We start from the raw sequence: 16033 nt of genomic DNA, 5'->3' as shown, positions 1-16033 counted from the left end.
CTGACTTATCTCTTCTTGTTCAACACTTTAGGTCAAGGAAAAGTTGGATGATTTTATCCAGAATGGAGAAAATGTTTCCTCGACGGTGAGATAAACAACCCCCTGCAGAAGACCTATTTTATAATACTCATGTACATAAAGTTAGTATAACGTTAGAATTTAGGTAATCTTCCGTTTCCTTTGAAATTTGTAGTAATTTTCTATTTTTAATATTTTCCTTTTTGTCAGTTTTATCTCTCCTCAAATATCAGACATTTACTTATGAGGGTAAACGCAGAATTCAGGTTTTCAACTGATAAACCTACTCTACGAATATTATAATCTACTATTTTGTTGCCTTTTTTTCCCTGTCTAAATGAAAAAAATTCTTCATTTGGTAATGAAGTATTATAAAGTCTTCGCCCAATCTGACTTATTGCTTGATAGTAACATTAGTGCTGTGTTCCATCTTTGAAGGCTCGACCTCTTGCCAGACAACTTCTCGAAAATAGCCAGGGAGGCCAATTCGGGGGGCTTCAAGTGTTTCCTGGAAAGAGTCCACAGGAACACGTGTTAGCAGAAATAGTTATCCACACTTCAGTAGCCTTGCAGTGTGTTGGTCCAGGGTCACTTGCTGAACCTCTTTATGTATTAATGGCGGATCCATCTAAGATGGAGGTATTTTTTTTTTCATCATAGAATGTTTTGGGTTGCTTATAATTTTGATCGCGGCTGTTTCGATTGCCTAGTTTCAATATCGTCATTCAGGAACGGGGTGCTTAACCAGGTGGTTTCTGTCACCGTTTGAAAAGTGGAAACATATTGGTCAATGGCTCTTCCCTGTGTATGCTCATTTTAGTCTTTCCAGTTGCCGCCAGTAATTTGTACCACGAAGGCACTAAAGGAAAAATGGTTGAAAAATTTGGACTGTAAGGGTCGTGAAGTACATAAAGGGTACAAGAAAGTGGGAAAAAGATTAAGAAGTGGCTTCCAAAAGTGAACCCAAACTTCTCCATGTGCATGTCTTGACAATTTTTATGGTTAAGAGAAAATGACAAAAGCCTAATTTTAAAAAGAAAAATCGTTTTTTACTGCAAACACTTTGTCTTTGTCTTTGCACTATGATGTAGAATTCTTACCTACCAACCATGCCCGAGGACAACTATCTCGAGTGCATCAAAGTTATCGCCCAGACTATCCAAGGAATTTATCATGTTGGACAGTGGTATGGTGAGTGTTGTTCCGACCTCCGCGCAATATTTTTATAGATCCATGGTTTTTTATATAATATTTTTAGTTATTTTGGATAACTTATTAATGTTGCTAATTTACTTTCATGCAATGCATTTAATCATATTTACGTGTATTTTGCGCAATATAAATATTTTATTATTATCATTGTCATCATCATCATCATCATCATCATCATCATCATCATTATTATTATTGTCTCTACCATTCAAATACTTGCATAATCTGTAGTTGGTTCTAACAGACGCTATGCGAAGTAGAATTCAGACGTTAAACTATAAGCTGAATGGTAATTCATCATTACCCTTAAGAACGTGTTCACGTGAGATCCAAGCAATATCAAAATTTAAGTATACATGATACCCTCCAGAATTTGATACTTTTTTGTGTACATGTTGGAATAAGTCCAATTTAAAAGCCTGCCAAATATTTTTCCGAAAGTCCGAATAGTTCACGAGATACAGTGGTTCGGGTGAAATGACACACAATTTTAAGTAAAACCATGGTAAATTCGCCCATGAAGTTTACAACTTGCTCAGAGACGATTGGATGCTGATATAATAAAGAATCTTTGCCAATTTATAATGAATACTATACTTATTCGAGTCAACTAAATTTGAAGAGGATGCGATAACTGTGTTCGAAAATAATAATGCATCCAAGAAAACCTTCAAAAATCGAGATTTTTCGAATTTCTAGTGAAAATCGCTTAAAATATCACGGATGCGGCCATGTTTCTGCTCAAAATTACACCATTTCCATAAAGTTCATTTGTTTAGGAGTGTATAAATGTGATAAAATCTGTGTGAAGTTACGTACGTATAGCCATGCGAAACAGATATTTTGTATCGGTATTTCACTCACGATGACAGTCGAATGAAAAATAGGCCGGACTATGACATCTGTTGACATCTGGTAAAACATGCTACTGATTCTGGTAAAGACATTCTGGGCTCATATTATATTTGAATATTTAACAATTATTCGCCTCAGGCTCAGTAAATATTGGTGAATATTCCCCAAGACGAAGTCGAGGGGAATATTCACCAATATTTACTGAGCCTGAGGCGAATAATTGTTTTAGTATAATTACTCAGGTGATTATCAGAGAAAAACAAGTACCGTCCGAAAGATGTCGATTTTGTTTGTTTGTTTCAAATCGTCACGCGTCAATGAACAGAGACGCGCAATCTGCCGATCACCTACTCAATCGAAATCACATGCGCAATCGATAAACTGCACACGGCCTCAAGGAGAATGTCAGTATTCTATAAGTGCCGCTTCATTGAGACGAAGCACTGACTTCTGTGAATGAATGTTGGGTTTCTCCGACACGTTTACCCAAATAGATGGAGATGAACCAGGCTGTTAAGTGTAAAACTCGAGCCGGGATCACAAGTGTTAGCGATAGCATTTTATTGCACAATTTCTTGTTGACATGATGGCTTCGCCGGTTAACGGACATTTATAAATTGCCCTCGGAGATAAGCTGCTTCAGTTAGGAATTACGTCATTTGTTGGCTTCACTAAACAAGTACACGGTTGTCGCAGATGAAAATATTTTGTTGTGAGGCGGTGACTTTAGATGGTGGTCGAGAGCCGCTCGAACCGACAACAACTTATCAAACTTTGTGTTTAATTTTTGGTAGACAATGGCACTGGATTAACTTCCTTTTATGGGCATTTTTATTGTTTGGATCTTTGAGGCTCTTTTGTTTCTAGAACAAAAGCTTGAAAGAACCGACGCTTAGCAAATTTGCGACCGCGAGATTCAAAATCTTCGTTGATGACCAGATGTTGACAATATCACCCTTCTCGGGGGTGGGATAAGGGAAATGTCGCTTAGAACAACGACAATTTTACCGGGGTACGGAAGGGAAAATTTGTTACATGACGCGCGGGCTGTTGACGTTTCAATGTATTTCCCTTCTTCGCGCAAACCGGCGAATGGGAACCTTCAGAAGCACGCTAACAGGGCTAGGGTTTGTATTCTAAAATACAAATGTAAAAGCGCAAAACAACTAAAAGCAAGACCCAGTCATCGGATAAGAAACTGAAAATTTATGAGAAGTAATAAGGATTTTTTTCTGGTTTGTTTAATGACCGGCAATAGGCCAGGTGCTTTTAAAGCCAAAGCCGCTGTGAGGAAAGTAGTCTACCTGCAGCGAAGAACTACCGTATATAGTTACGCCACTATCAATTATGTGCAGTAGTTCCACTAGTGTAAGTATAACTTGAACGCTTTCATGGCCGTTGTGCATTCCACGTAGAGGCGCGTGCTGCCAACGTTTGTCAAGTCCTGTAAGCAACATGAATGAAATTCTAACGATGACCTTTCTTCAGCTCGTTCTACGAATTGCTTATAAAGAAAAGTTACCGACCTATAACATTTTTTTAACGCAACTGAGCTTCTTTGAAATTCGCGCTTAGTTAACTCCATTGTTCTTCTTGTTGTCATAAATGGTCAATGAGTACTAGTTATGCTAATGGTAAATGGTAACAGAGACGCGTGCACTTGACAACAATCATTCCGCTATTGTCATTTGACAGGAACCATTTCGCTCACGCAATCAGAAGAGATCGTCGAGAAAGAAGTTTCAGTTTCTAGAAAATGTTTTCGAAGTTTAAGATAGAGAAGGTGCGAAAATTGCACCTATTGTTTTACCTTCAACAGCGATGTTTACTTGCTTCAATAGACCAAACAACAAAAACGCGAGGCCTAACAATAGCTTAGGTAAACCCGCCTTTTCGCGCACTCGCGACATAAAGCGGTGTGTCTTCATTGTATTTCTTCTTTCCTTTTCTTTCTTTATTGAGTTGTTTTTAGCAGTGGAACAGTTGGCGAATCGACAACAGTTATGATTTTGCACGAATTTTAGACAGAAGTCATTTTCAAAGTAGCATAGCGTATAAAGAATATGAAACTGAGATAAAACGTAGCAGCCGCCCCTTTCTCATCGCTTCCAGCTACTCATCGCCGCTTGCTCGATAAAATATGAGCTAAAAAAGATAATACTCACTTAATGACCAAAATAAAAGTAAAGAACAGTTTGGCTGAGTTAGGCAAAACATGCGCGCGCATTACGACGAAAACTTAGTCAAACCTGTTGACGTACCCCCGGTAAGTTTGTTTTCGTTTTCTCAAGTAGGCAACCGTTGGGAAAAAATTGTCATCAGCGACAATTTGTCGACTGAATCCGATTTGACCCGATTATAACTTCGCGAGACAGGACAGAAAAATCCCTACGGACGGACAACAAAAGGCTTATTGTCTTAAAAAATTTAAACCATAACAATAGGCAAAGTTGAACTAGTTTTCAGATTATAAAAACTGTTTTCTTTTCTCGTCACTGAAACGTAAAACTTACAGAGACATTTATTCATCTTGTTTACTTCCATGCTTTCAAATTCTGTCTTAAACTCGTTTTGTTTGTGAAATCATTCTGTTAATAAAGAAAATCTTGCTCGAATTTAACTTAATTTGTTTTCTTCATTTTAAGTCCTCGAGATCGACAACATGCAATTTACAAGGGTTTTTTTTTATCACAATTATTAGTATTAGTACCAGTATTAGTACCACAGGATACCCAAGTTATCAGGGTCTTACCGCTGGCATGGAACTTTTTAGGCATCGGAAAAATTACAGCAAGCAAACTATAAAATTAATGCAAATAGTAAATAAAATAAAAGAAAGAAAAGAAAGAAAGGCCAAAGCAGTTGTAGAGTGAGCAGATTGCCGCTCCTCACTCACACCGGCCCCAACCACTGCCGCATTATTCCTTGCCTGGTCTATCCGCCATATGGCTAAGCCTGGTATCATCTGTTGTAGCTGTGATTTCGTGTAATGCTTTACAAAAACGGAAAGCACTGTCATCTTTGTGTACCACGAGGTTGATTCTTCATAGAGGGAAATCAGCTCCTTTATCACCTTGTCGCCAGGACTTTCGTCTTCTGGTCCTGCGGTCTGAACGGTAACAAGATCAAACAACTCTTTTGACTGCCCAGGGGCAAAGCAGTTAAGGCTGGCGGTGATAACTTCTGCCGCTTTACGCTTTATGTAATACTGTGTACTCTTTGCGCTCTCAGCTAGTGGTTGAGTAAGCTGGAATTGGATTGGACTGACCCTGCCATCTGTTAACATGCTGATATTTCTATTTAGTGCAATTTAAACCGGAGTGCTCTCTGCGCATAGGGGTAGACATGTATTCCGACTCTTCATCGTCCCCAACAACCAGCTGCGACATTTCTTCTTCTAACACAGAAAGGTCAGGAAGCTCCAGTTCCCCCCTATACATACCTGGTCGATTCTTAAAAGAAAAGAAAATTATGTATATATTAGAGACTGATCGTTATTTTTCTGGCGGGGGGAAGGAACGAAATATTTTTTGATTGCGAACAATTTATTTGGTTCCTTTATGCAGCTGCAAACAATTTATTTCGGTTTATCGCGTGCAAATAATTTATTTCAGTATTAAGGCTCTGTAAACAATTTATTTCAAAAGTTTTCATCTCCCCCCTCCCCTACCCCCAAAATAATAGGCCGTCCCTTATACTAGTGGGCTAGGATTTCGGGTGGCCCTGCAAGACCAGAAATATGTACATCCGGCCTTGTTTCCTGGTAATATTGGATGTAATCGCACAACGCAGGGACATTTTTCAGTTACCGATAGTTTGACAGAAATAAGTCCGCTTTTATTCCAACCACGCCTTAGTAAAAGGTACATCCACAATGCTTTGCGCCCTTCGACACTGTCGATGTTCACATGGTTTTTAATTGTTTTATATTTATTTAGCCGGCCTTACGTAATCAGTTTATTGCTGCAGGCGCAGCTGTTAAAATACTCACTTCTACTCTTGCGGATGTCTTTAAGAGTATATCCTGGTGTTTTTCAGAACTCTCGGCAGTAGGCGCCCCCTATCAAAATGAAATTCCTCCATTCATTATGAAAATAGGGTGTGCCGTGGGAACAGAGTCAATTTATTATCCTTCACATTTCACCTTCCTCGGATGTCTTTAGCGTTGAAGGGTACGACGACCATGTCTTTTCTTGTAACCATAATAACCAACCATGCTTTAAGCGCGCAAAATATAAGCTGTTTGGCACGGACCTTTTTTTCTGACGGGGGGAAGAGATAAAAATTGTTTTGCATGCAAACAACTTATTTTTTCCTTTTTGCAGCAGCAAACAATTTATTTGGGGGGCTGCATACACTATATTTTTGCGCTTGCAAATAATTCATTTCAGTGTAAACGGTTCTGAAAACAATTTATTTCAAAATTTTCCATTCCCCAACCAAAAAATGGTCTACCCCTTGTACACTTGCATATAGAGGATAGTATACATTCCATTGGTACTCGCTGCCTGGACTTTTCGAAATAAAAACTGTATGTGAAATGTTGCCTTATTGTTGCATAATAGCCTAAAACTAAATTTATTGGGATGACTACCGGTTTAGAAAAGCACTAATGTTTTAATTTCACAGTATTTTACCTGTGTATCACTAGTTGTCTTCTCGGAGTAGCGCACAATCTCGCTGTAATTAGATAAACATTTCCTACATATCCCTAGAAAACCAAAATAATACTATTTTAACTCGGAAGCATAATAAAATTTATATTTTATCTCATGCTGCGTTCATTTTAAAATGCAGCCGGTATTTCAACACAACATTATTACAATGAGTTACCTTGTCCAATCTCGCAAAGCACACCGAAGTGTAAGTATATTTTTCTCGACATCTCCCTGGATATCCCTCTGTATGGTTTCTGTTTGCTCTGATGGTCAGGATATTTACAAACTTTACTTGGCCGCCATCCCAAGCCAAATTCGTTCCTGTGCGCGGGACAAATCGTGAGATCTTCTCCGGACTCGTCGAACAATCAAACGCGGGCCAAACATAATTTAGCGTCTTCCTCTACTCCTTCCCGGGAGGTTTTAAAAGAGCCATACAAGTGCTCTCTTGTGCTACTAGAACAATTCTTGACAATAAAAATAGATCTAGCGCTCTTGTTTCGAGCCAAAAGGTTACATTCTCTCTTACAATATTGCTGAAAAGAACAAACACATTTAAATCGCTCATCTTGACGAAATGTCTACTGATATGGTTATGCATGGAAGCGTGTGAATTGTTCTTGGTGTCTGGTGCGTGTCACGAAATCCTCTCAGCGCGTTATTAAAATAATAACGGCGGAGAACAAAAATAGTCTTAATATATTTTAAAAACTGCAAAAGCCGTGAACGAAGATCCTGCTTGCTTGTACGTTGGATCTCACAGGAGATCTAATCAGCCAAACTTGAAAAATAGACGATGAGAAGTCCAAAGACTACTGCAAAGCTGACACAACGTAATATATTTTAAAACAATATTTCGGCTGGCCAAACCAGCCTTCTTCAGGTTTAGATGTTACTAAATTATATAAATGAAATTACAATATATATCATGGAGGATGTTGCAATACATGGGAGCAGCGGAAATGACGTTTACAAGGTGGTACCAAAGGATGGGGAAATAAGTAAAATAAATTAAAAAAAATAAAAATTCATCACGTCTATTCAAACCGTGGGGTTCCAAGGTCCCCGCTAAATCTATAAGAAAAGATTCTCTGGCTTTTCTGATTGAATCACGTGAGGAGTGGATAACTTCAAGTGGTATTAGTTGCATGTCAGTGTGGCAGTGGTTAGGTTGAGAAAGAAAATGTTCAGAAACAGTGGTTGGTTTGGATGAAATGTTAGTTTTGTCAACTGGGCGTCTATGTTCGTTGAATCTGTCTTTGAGACGTCGCTTAGTTTCAACTATGTATTGTAAATGGCAGCGGTTACATTGAACCATGTAGATTAAATTTTTGGTGTTACAGGTTATGTGTGAAGTGATGTTACGGGTTTCGCCTGTTGAAGAAAATGTGTAATGTTTAAGACCGTTAGTAATGTAAGGACAAGTGGCGCAATTTTGTCCACAGCGGAAAGATCCTGGAGGTGAATTAGTGCTGTTAGGAGCGGTGACAGTCGGTAGCTGTGCTTTAACTAAAATGTCGCGAAGGTTGGAAGTGCGTCTGTAAGCGACGATAGGTGGGTGTTTAAAAACGTCCCTGCAACGGTCGGAGGAAAGTAATATGGTAAAATGTTTGCGTAATATATTAGAGAGGTGAGGAAGTGCTGGGTTATATGTAACGACAAAAGGTATGTGGTTAATAGAGTCGTTACGGTTAGTTTGCAGAGCGTCAGTGCGAGAAATATTAGCAGCTCGTAGGAATTGTGAGTCCAGGAAGGTGTTATGTTATCCTCGTGCGAGGAGATAAGCTTTTAATTCATTAATGCGGATTTGAAATGTAGCGTTAGTAGAACAGATACGGCGGATGCGAAGAGCTAAGCTAAATGGAATAGATGTTTTAGTATGTTGAGGATGGCATGATGAACTAAGAAGATGTTGGTGTTTATCTGTAGGTTTAGTGTATAGGTCAGTTTGTATAGTGCCGTTATGTAGAGATACCATTACGTCGAGAAAAGGAACGTTAGTTAATGAGTGACTGCTAGTGAACTTAATAGTGGGATGAATATTATTGAGGTAATCGATGAATATTTTAAGATGATCAAGACCTTCAGTCCAAATCATAAAAATATCATAAAAATATCTTAATATATTGAATTCAGTGTATTTTCGATATACTTAATCATTACTTGCTTTTACTGCAAACATATAAGTACTTTTCTCACTTTTTCATCTGTAACCTAGGCAGTATAAAATGCCCTAAAAGTTGCGTTGCGACAAAAAAAAATTAAAATAAAAAGCGGCTGGGCTTCCCATATCATTTTTAAATAAGTTAAAACTGGAATGAAACATGAAAATTGTTTTTCAAAATACTCCTAAAGATCTTCTCGAAGTTTTCCTTGCGTTTTGGAGACTTATGAACAAATGGACTCTGTATTACGATATTCTGGCACGTGTCACGTGATCCTCCCAGGAACGCCCGGATTGCCGTATTTCAGGGGCAAATTCTTCGTCTAAAATGTAAACATCACACTTTTTTTGTAATTGCTTAAATCGACAATTGTTCAAGCTGGAAAAAGCATTGAAATGAATCTAAACATGGCCGTTTGTTTGCTTTCTTCCGCTATTTTCGTGGTATTTTCTTTTATTTCACAAAGTGGTGAAAATTGTCAAGTTTGATTGATGGCTCACAAATATAAAAACAAGACAATATATTTTTATGTTTGTACATAAAGATCTAGGTTTCTACTTTTACTTAGCGAAATATTTTTTGTTGGCTTGAGATTCTGGAAAAACACGCACATCATGAATCCACTGCATTTTTGGCACGGTTTTTTTGCGCATTTTTAAACAAAAAACTTTTAACTCGTATAGCTCTCTTAAACATTTGTATCTGGAAAAATCGTTTGGTCTAGTTTGTAGGTTCATTGTGGGCAACAAGTGAGCCAAATTTGAGCGAAATCGGTGGGGGGTCGTGTAGACTCGTCTGCATGGTACTCAGGTGGACACGTTCTTAAGTAAACTGTCTCTTTTGGCCTTCCGAGCCTGCAAGCGTGAATAAACACGTGGATTCTTAGTCGAACCCGTGACTGTCCGCCCACCGGTTGAATTCTCTTGCTACTGAGCAGGAGGGAGACGCGCGGTGTGTTCAGTTTGGTTATTTTTACTACGTTCATCCATATTTGTCTTTCTTGTTGATTCAAGATGGTGGTCTCTAACCTGCTCATTGTCCATAACATGTTATTAACCATAATCTATACTTTTTTCCTCACACCCTATTTATGGAGCTCACAGTGTTGCAGTAGTTAAGTGGTTTGTCTTACTTTTCCAGAATGTGGAAATTGCAAGCTTCCGTATTTTATTGGCGAGGTAAGTTTGTAAAAGCTCAAAAATCTGCGGCAGTTTGGATCGACTGCCAAGCATTATGCCTGTTTTCTTTGCTCTGCCTCAGTAGTTTACATACACACACACTCAGGTACTGTGGACCGATCATCCTACTTTTCCAAATAGTAATATGTGTAGCGACCGTGACTTACGAATGATTGACGGGGTCATTGACGTATTATGGTGATGTGGTTACTCTTCAAAATCCGTTGTCTTTCTGTCTATACCAGTTATAATTGTTTCCGCACTTATTCACCATCGTGCATATTTTGTTTGCTAACTATTGGGTGTTCCACTTGTTCCTGACATTTTTTCCCCTTTTTGCTTTAAGTGTTCAAAGCCAATTGAAAAGAGTCAGTGTCCAGACTGTGGGAAAGTTCTGGGAGGAGAACAGCACAGATTTCTGGGGAAATATCAGATTTCCGACCGGTAACTGACTTTATTGTTTGGCGTGTTAGGACTCTAGAAGAGAATGAAAATTCTTGTTACGTAAATCCTGCATTTGCTTGATGTATAAATGGGAAAGACGTGTTATCCAATGAAATGAAATTCTTCAAGAAAATGTATCATTTTGACACAAGGGAAAGAATAACTTCTTCTTGTACATGAGGTGAATATTATGTTTTGAGGCACATTCGCATGTCGTCGTTCTTATTTCATTAGGTTCTTGTAATCAAGATTGTCATTGGAAATAAGAAAAGTTTTCGGTATTAAGAAGATGCTAGAGTTAAAAATGTTAGGTGCGTAGCCAGGCATGTTAAAAAGAATTAAAAAGTTGACACTGGCTAAAAGTATATATACTGGACGTTTCGGCCTCTACTGTTGCCTTCTTCAGCAAAGATAAAAATGCAAATATCTAACGGCGTCCTGCTTGGAATATGTGCACGATGTGTGATAAATAAATAAATCACACCTCGACAGAATTTCAAAGTGTAACAGTGGTCTCTAGAGTATTGTAAAGACTAAAGGCTGGTTTCCATATGATCGCGGATCGCAGATCGCAGGATCGCAGATCGCAGATCGCAATGAGGTCTGCGATCCTGCGATCGTGATCGCAGAAGATAGAACCATGTTCTATCTAAAGGTTGGTTTCCATATGATCGCGGATCGCAGATCGCAGATCGCAATAAGGTCTGCGATCACATGGAAACTACTTCTGCGATCGTCTGCGATCCTGCGATCGTGATCGCAGACGATCGCAGAAGATAGAACCATGATCTATCTCCTGCGATCGTCTGCGATCAATTGCGATTGTTTGCGATCTGCGATCTGCGATCATATGGAAACCAGCCTTTAGATAGAACATGGTTCTATCTTCTGCGATCGTCTGCGATCACGATCGCAGACGATCGCAGAAGTAGTTTCCATATGATCGCAGACGATCGCAGACCTTATTGCGATCTGCGATCCGCGATCATATGGAAACCAGCCTTAAAAACTCTTAATGTTATTGTATACGTTTGGTAGCGCTATATGTTCATTTATAGAGTTTCTATCGCGCAAGGAATGCCAAGCTTCAAATTGGCTAGAGCACTTGAACGAACGACGCTCAGTGTAAGATTCAAGATTCAAGACAAGATTCAAGAAAGCAGGCCAAGCCTACCTAAGGCTACGTATCTCGAATTGTCACACACAAATCAAGAAGCTCTCTCATCGTTTGTCTCAAACAACACTCAAACTCCGAGAGATGATTAGTAAAGAATCTGTCGACACCCTCCTTCTCACAATCAAACAAAGATCACGGTGGGAAACACAACGTAACGGAGAAGGGAGAGTCACAAGAAGAAACTCCATGACATTTTGCACAAACGTGTGAAACCAGCATCAAGGAGAAGTGGGTCGTAAACATCTCCGATAGACCTTTATCTACAAGCGAGCGTTCAGCATTAAGTCTCAACTTCAATTTTGCTATTAATCCTAAGAGTTTGCCAGTGCCTCAAATAATTGTTTTCTCAACTGAATCCGGCATAGATCAGCTCCCTGACGCCGAAAAAGACCTCATCAGAGCTTCGGTCACCTCTGCCATCAACAGTTGGCTTCCTCCACTACGAAACAACATTACTAGTAAAGAGGAGAAAGCGCTCAGAGATCTTGCCAAGGACACGTCTGTTACAATCTTACCAGCGGATAAGGGTCGAGCCGTAGTCGTGATGAATACCAACGACTACATTGACAAAATCAACAACCTTCTAAACGACGAACCCAGCATCGAGCACCGAAAAATCTCTCAATAAACTTCTTCTAAAGAAAAAAGATCAACCAGCCTCGCATGACAGTAACAAAGAACAGCTGAAACTGAAGCTCTCATTGCAAACTCCATAGCACCGATTCCACACCAGCGTCATTTTATGGTCTTCCCAAAATCCACAAGGAGAATGTCCCACTCAGACCAATTATGAGCGCCATTGGATCTCCCACATATGAACTATCCAAATATCTAGCCAACATCTTGTCACCAGTTCAAACTGAATAATAAATACACAGTCAAGAACAGTGCATCTTTCTTTAAAAAGATCCGCACCTTGTCAGTGGATCCTGACGAGATCCTAGTATCTTTTGACGTCGTATCACTGTTTACTTGCATTCCGACCCACCTTGCCATCGAAGTTGTTAAAAAGGGACTAGACTCCGACCAAACACTACTGGAGAGAACCAACTTATTTATCCAAAATATTATGACACTTCTACATTTCGTCCTTGACAACAATTTCTTTGTATTTCAAGGCAGCCATTTCCAACAAATTTTCGGTTGTCCGATGGGATCCCCAGTCAGCGCCATCTTGGCCAACCTCGTCATGGAACATGTCGAAGAGAAGGCCGAGAGAATCGCAAAAGTTCTTCGAGATTTCAACATCAAGGTTGCCCATAAGCCTATACCCACCATCTCCAACATACCCAGAAAGCCAAAAGACAAGATCGAGAAAGAGGCTTTCAGAGGAGTCGTATACAAGATCAAGTGTAAAGACTGTGATTCTGTTTACGTTGGTCAGACATCACGCGCGCTAAAAACACGCGTGAAAGAAAACACAAAGGCCATAGAGACATTGGATAAAAACTCTTTGTTAGCCAAACACCATGTGTTTCACGGTCACCAAATAGATTTGGAGAATGTTGAAATCATTGACAGGTCATCGACGTGGTGACAAAGACTAATTCTTGGAGCTTGGCATTCCGTGCGCGATAGAAACTCTATAAATGAGCATATAGCGCTACCAAACGTATACAATAAAAAGTTAAGAGTTTTAGTCTTAACAATACTCTAGAGACCACTGTTACACTTGGAAATTCCGTCTAGGTGTGATTTATTCATTTATCACACATCGTGTACAGATTCCAAGCAGGACGCCGTTAGATATTTTCATTTTTATCTTTGCTGAAGAAGATAACAGTAGTGGCCGAAACGTCCAGTATATATATTTTTAGCCAGTGTCAACTTTTTAATTCTTTTTAAGATGCTAGAGTTTTAGTATTAAAACGAAATAGGAAAATTCAAGGAACATGGCGTACTTTTAATGAGGCCCATAACTGTGTAAGTTTACAAATTTTCTGTATTTAGGCCGTTTAAAGTAGCATAGTGCTTTATTAAGCTACCGAACTAAGCATACCTGCTGACTCTTAACTTCTACTGCTATATTTCCAGGAAAGATAGAACAAAGACTGGTCACGCCCTCGGTGAGCCAGGCTCGAGACCTACAATTGCTGAACCGCAGAGAAACCTGTCACCAATTCTATGCAGCCTTCTTCGAATTGTTATGCATTCTGCAATGGTCATGGGAGCATCTAGAAATGCGCAGGTAATGTGATTGACGACACTAAACTTTAGCAGTTACGTACCAAAATGGCTTTTCAAGCGGCTTGCAAGATTTCTTGAAAAGAAGGGAGTAGTAAGTTGTGAGCTAGATCATATGTTTGCGAATTGGAGAGAGTGATAATGCTATTGTTGTCAGTCTCATCTAAAAGTATTTATTTGTGCAGAAAACGTAGCATATAACAATTTCCCTCTTATTTTTATTGAAGGCCACCGCGCAAGTAATCACGCCTGCATGTCAGCCAGAACATGTCGCAGATTTTCTGTGGCAGCATATGCAAAAGGACCTTGATGCTCTTGGAAGGGCGTTAGGAAGAAGTGTTGATGACGCAGCCTTGGCAGTGCATCTTGTGTTGCACCAAATGATCATACTCAATGGAGGACAAACTGGTAAAAGAAATTAATTTAATTAATTTAGATTTATGAAAGGGGTTTTTTAAAAGGAATATTTTTTCGTAATATTTGTAAGGTTGATAAGGACAAGAAGAACTTTTTATCCGACAATGATTGAGCAATATGGGTGGAACCTTTGCAGCATCTGGTAAACAGCACTGTAGGTTTTCTGCTTTTTGCCTTGCAGGAAACGCCCACAACATGTGTCTTCAAACCAGAGACAGTCGACGTGACTGGGAGACAGATTTCTCTTCTGTTGTTATTGCTCCTGTCATCAGGGTATGTGTATGAAGAAAATTTCTTGGTGACCGTTTTTTTATTTTGTTTTTATTTCCTTTTTTGATCTTGGATAACTATCTTTTGTTCTTTTATTCACATCCTTCTCAGCAACTTGACCAGAATCTGCAAAAAGCTTCAAAACTGTTAATGGAGGACGGGCGCTTTGGTACGATCCTTAATTCGTAGACTGTAGCTATAACCTCTTAGTGATAAACATCGCATCATCATTGTCAGATTAACCTATCAGCATAACTTAGAGTTTACGGCTGTTTTCTGTAGCTGTTGCTGCTGTCGTTGCTTGGAAAGAATTGGAAAGGTTTTATCAAGATAAAACTAGCATGAACACCATACAGCCCATCCTCCGTAAGTGGACACCAATAGTAGGCATTAATATTCAAGGTTCCACTTAAGGGAGCTAACTGTTTATGTGAGAGGGTAAAAATGTGGTGTTTGTATTTGGCTGGAGCCTTGACTAGTCTACCCGAGAAACACAAATGCAAGTTCATTTAGTAAGGGAAACAGTTCCATACGTTGAAATTTACTCAGTCTTAATCATTTCCCAAAGAAGTGTGTGTCGGAAAAAATAAAATAGTTTGTTTGTTGCTTTCCTCCCTGGACCATGGCAAAAGTGTTTCATTCTCGGATTGATTGTTTAAAGAGACGTTATCTATATTGATTTTTACTTTCCCCCTTAATACACCAGGAAGTGATCCTTTAGTGCGGCAACTGTACGAGTTTGAAGAGCAGATAGAAGACCCCACCCGCTTGTTGACAACGATGTCACGGTCCCTTTGGAAGTACCGACGACAGGTCACTGTAGAACATCTGGGAAATTCATTTCAGCAGGAAGCACAGTCCACGGCTGTTAACCAGTACAAAGTGTTAGGCGCTTTTCTCAAACAGGTAACATTAAGAGAAGTTTGCATGGTAGAAATCTCTTCCGGCGACCGGGAATGCTTCTACGTCGGATCCAAAATTTATACTTATGTTTCCCTCAACCTGGCCTCGAAAGACTCATCTGAGTAACGAGTAAGCGACATATTCCAGCCATTTACCGTTACGCAGATTTATGTAATTCCTGTTTTCAAAATTCTACCGACGGCAGGTTTCCTTTTACAGATTTACAGCCAACGTGTCTGCAATTAACCCCAAATATCTAAGGGAAAATGGGCATTTGCGAAGCTGAGAAAAGAGAATCATTGGAAATCCCGCACCCCTTCTCACTTTATCCTCGGCTGCTGTCTGTTAAACAAGATTCTTTGGGGATAGAGGTAGAGTCATTTCTGATAAGCTAAGGCTTAACCTTTTTCCACACAAGAGGAGAGTGGGGAATTAGCAGCTTTCGTGGAGCCGCTCCCATGAACAATTATCGGGAACTGTGTGTCAGGCAACCCTTACTAGGGATAGCTTAAATAAATTTCGAGTCTCTAAACTCCCAATAACATACCAGTT

At 39.4% G+C, this 16033-nt stretch overlaps 1 protein-coding gene across 1 annotated transcript in view; it reads left to right on the top strand.

The window, feature by feature from the left end:
• The window catches only part of LOC146479005 (E3 ubiquitin-protein ligase rnf213-alpha-like), a 123731-nt gene that overhangs the window by 95084 nt on the left and 12614 nt on the right, over positions 1 to 16033 (top strand). The window contains 10 exon segments of the mRNA XM_085111310.1: positions 32 to 85; positions 457 to 657; positions 1110 to 1209; positions 10049 to 10086; positions 10433 to 10530; positions 13742 to 13895; positions 14119 to 14299; positions 14490 to 14581; positions 14690 to 14747; positions 15285 to 15484. Coding sequence (XP_084967436.1) covers positions 32 to 85; positions 457 to 657; positions 1110 to 1209; positions 10049 to 10086; positions 10433 to 10530; positions 13742 to 13895; positions 14119 to 14299; positions 14490 to 14581; positions 14690 to 14747; positions 15285 to 15484 — 1176 coding nt within the window.

This window comes from Pavona decussata, unplaced genomic scaffold, assembly GCF_977016875.1.
Source record: "Pavona decussata unplaced genomic scaffold, jaPavDecu1.1 SCAFFOLD_61, whole genome shotgun sequence".
Classification (NCBI taxonomy): domain Eukaryota; kingdom Metazoa; phylum Cnidaria; class Anthozoa; order Scleractinia; family Agariciidae; genus Pavona; species Pavona decussata.
This window is presented reverse-complemented; position numbering and strand designations above follow the sequence as displayed.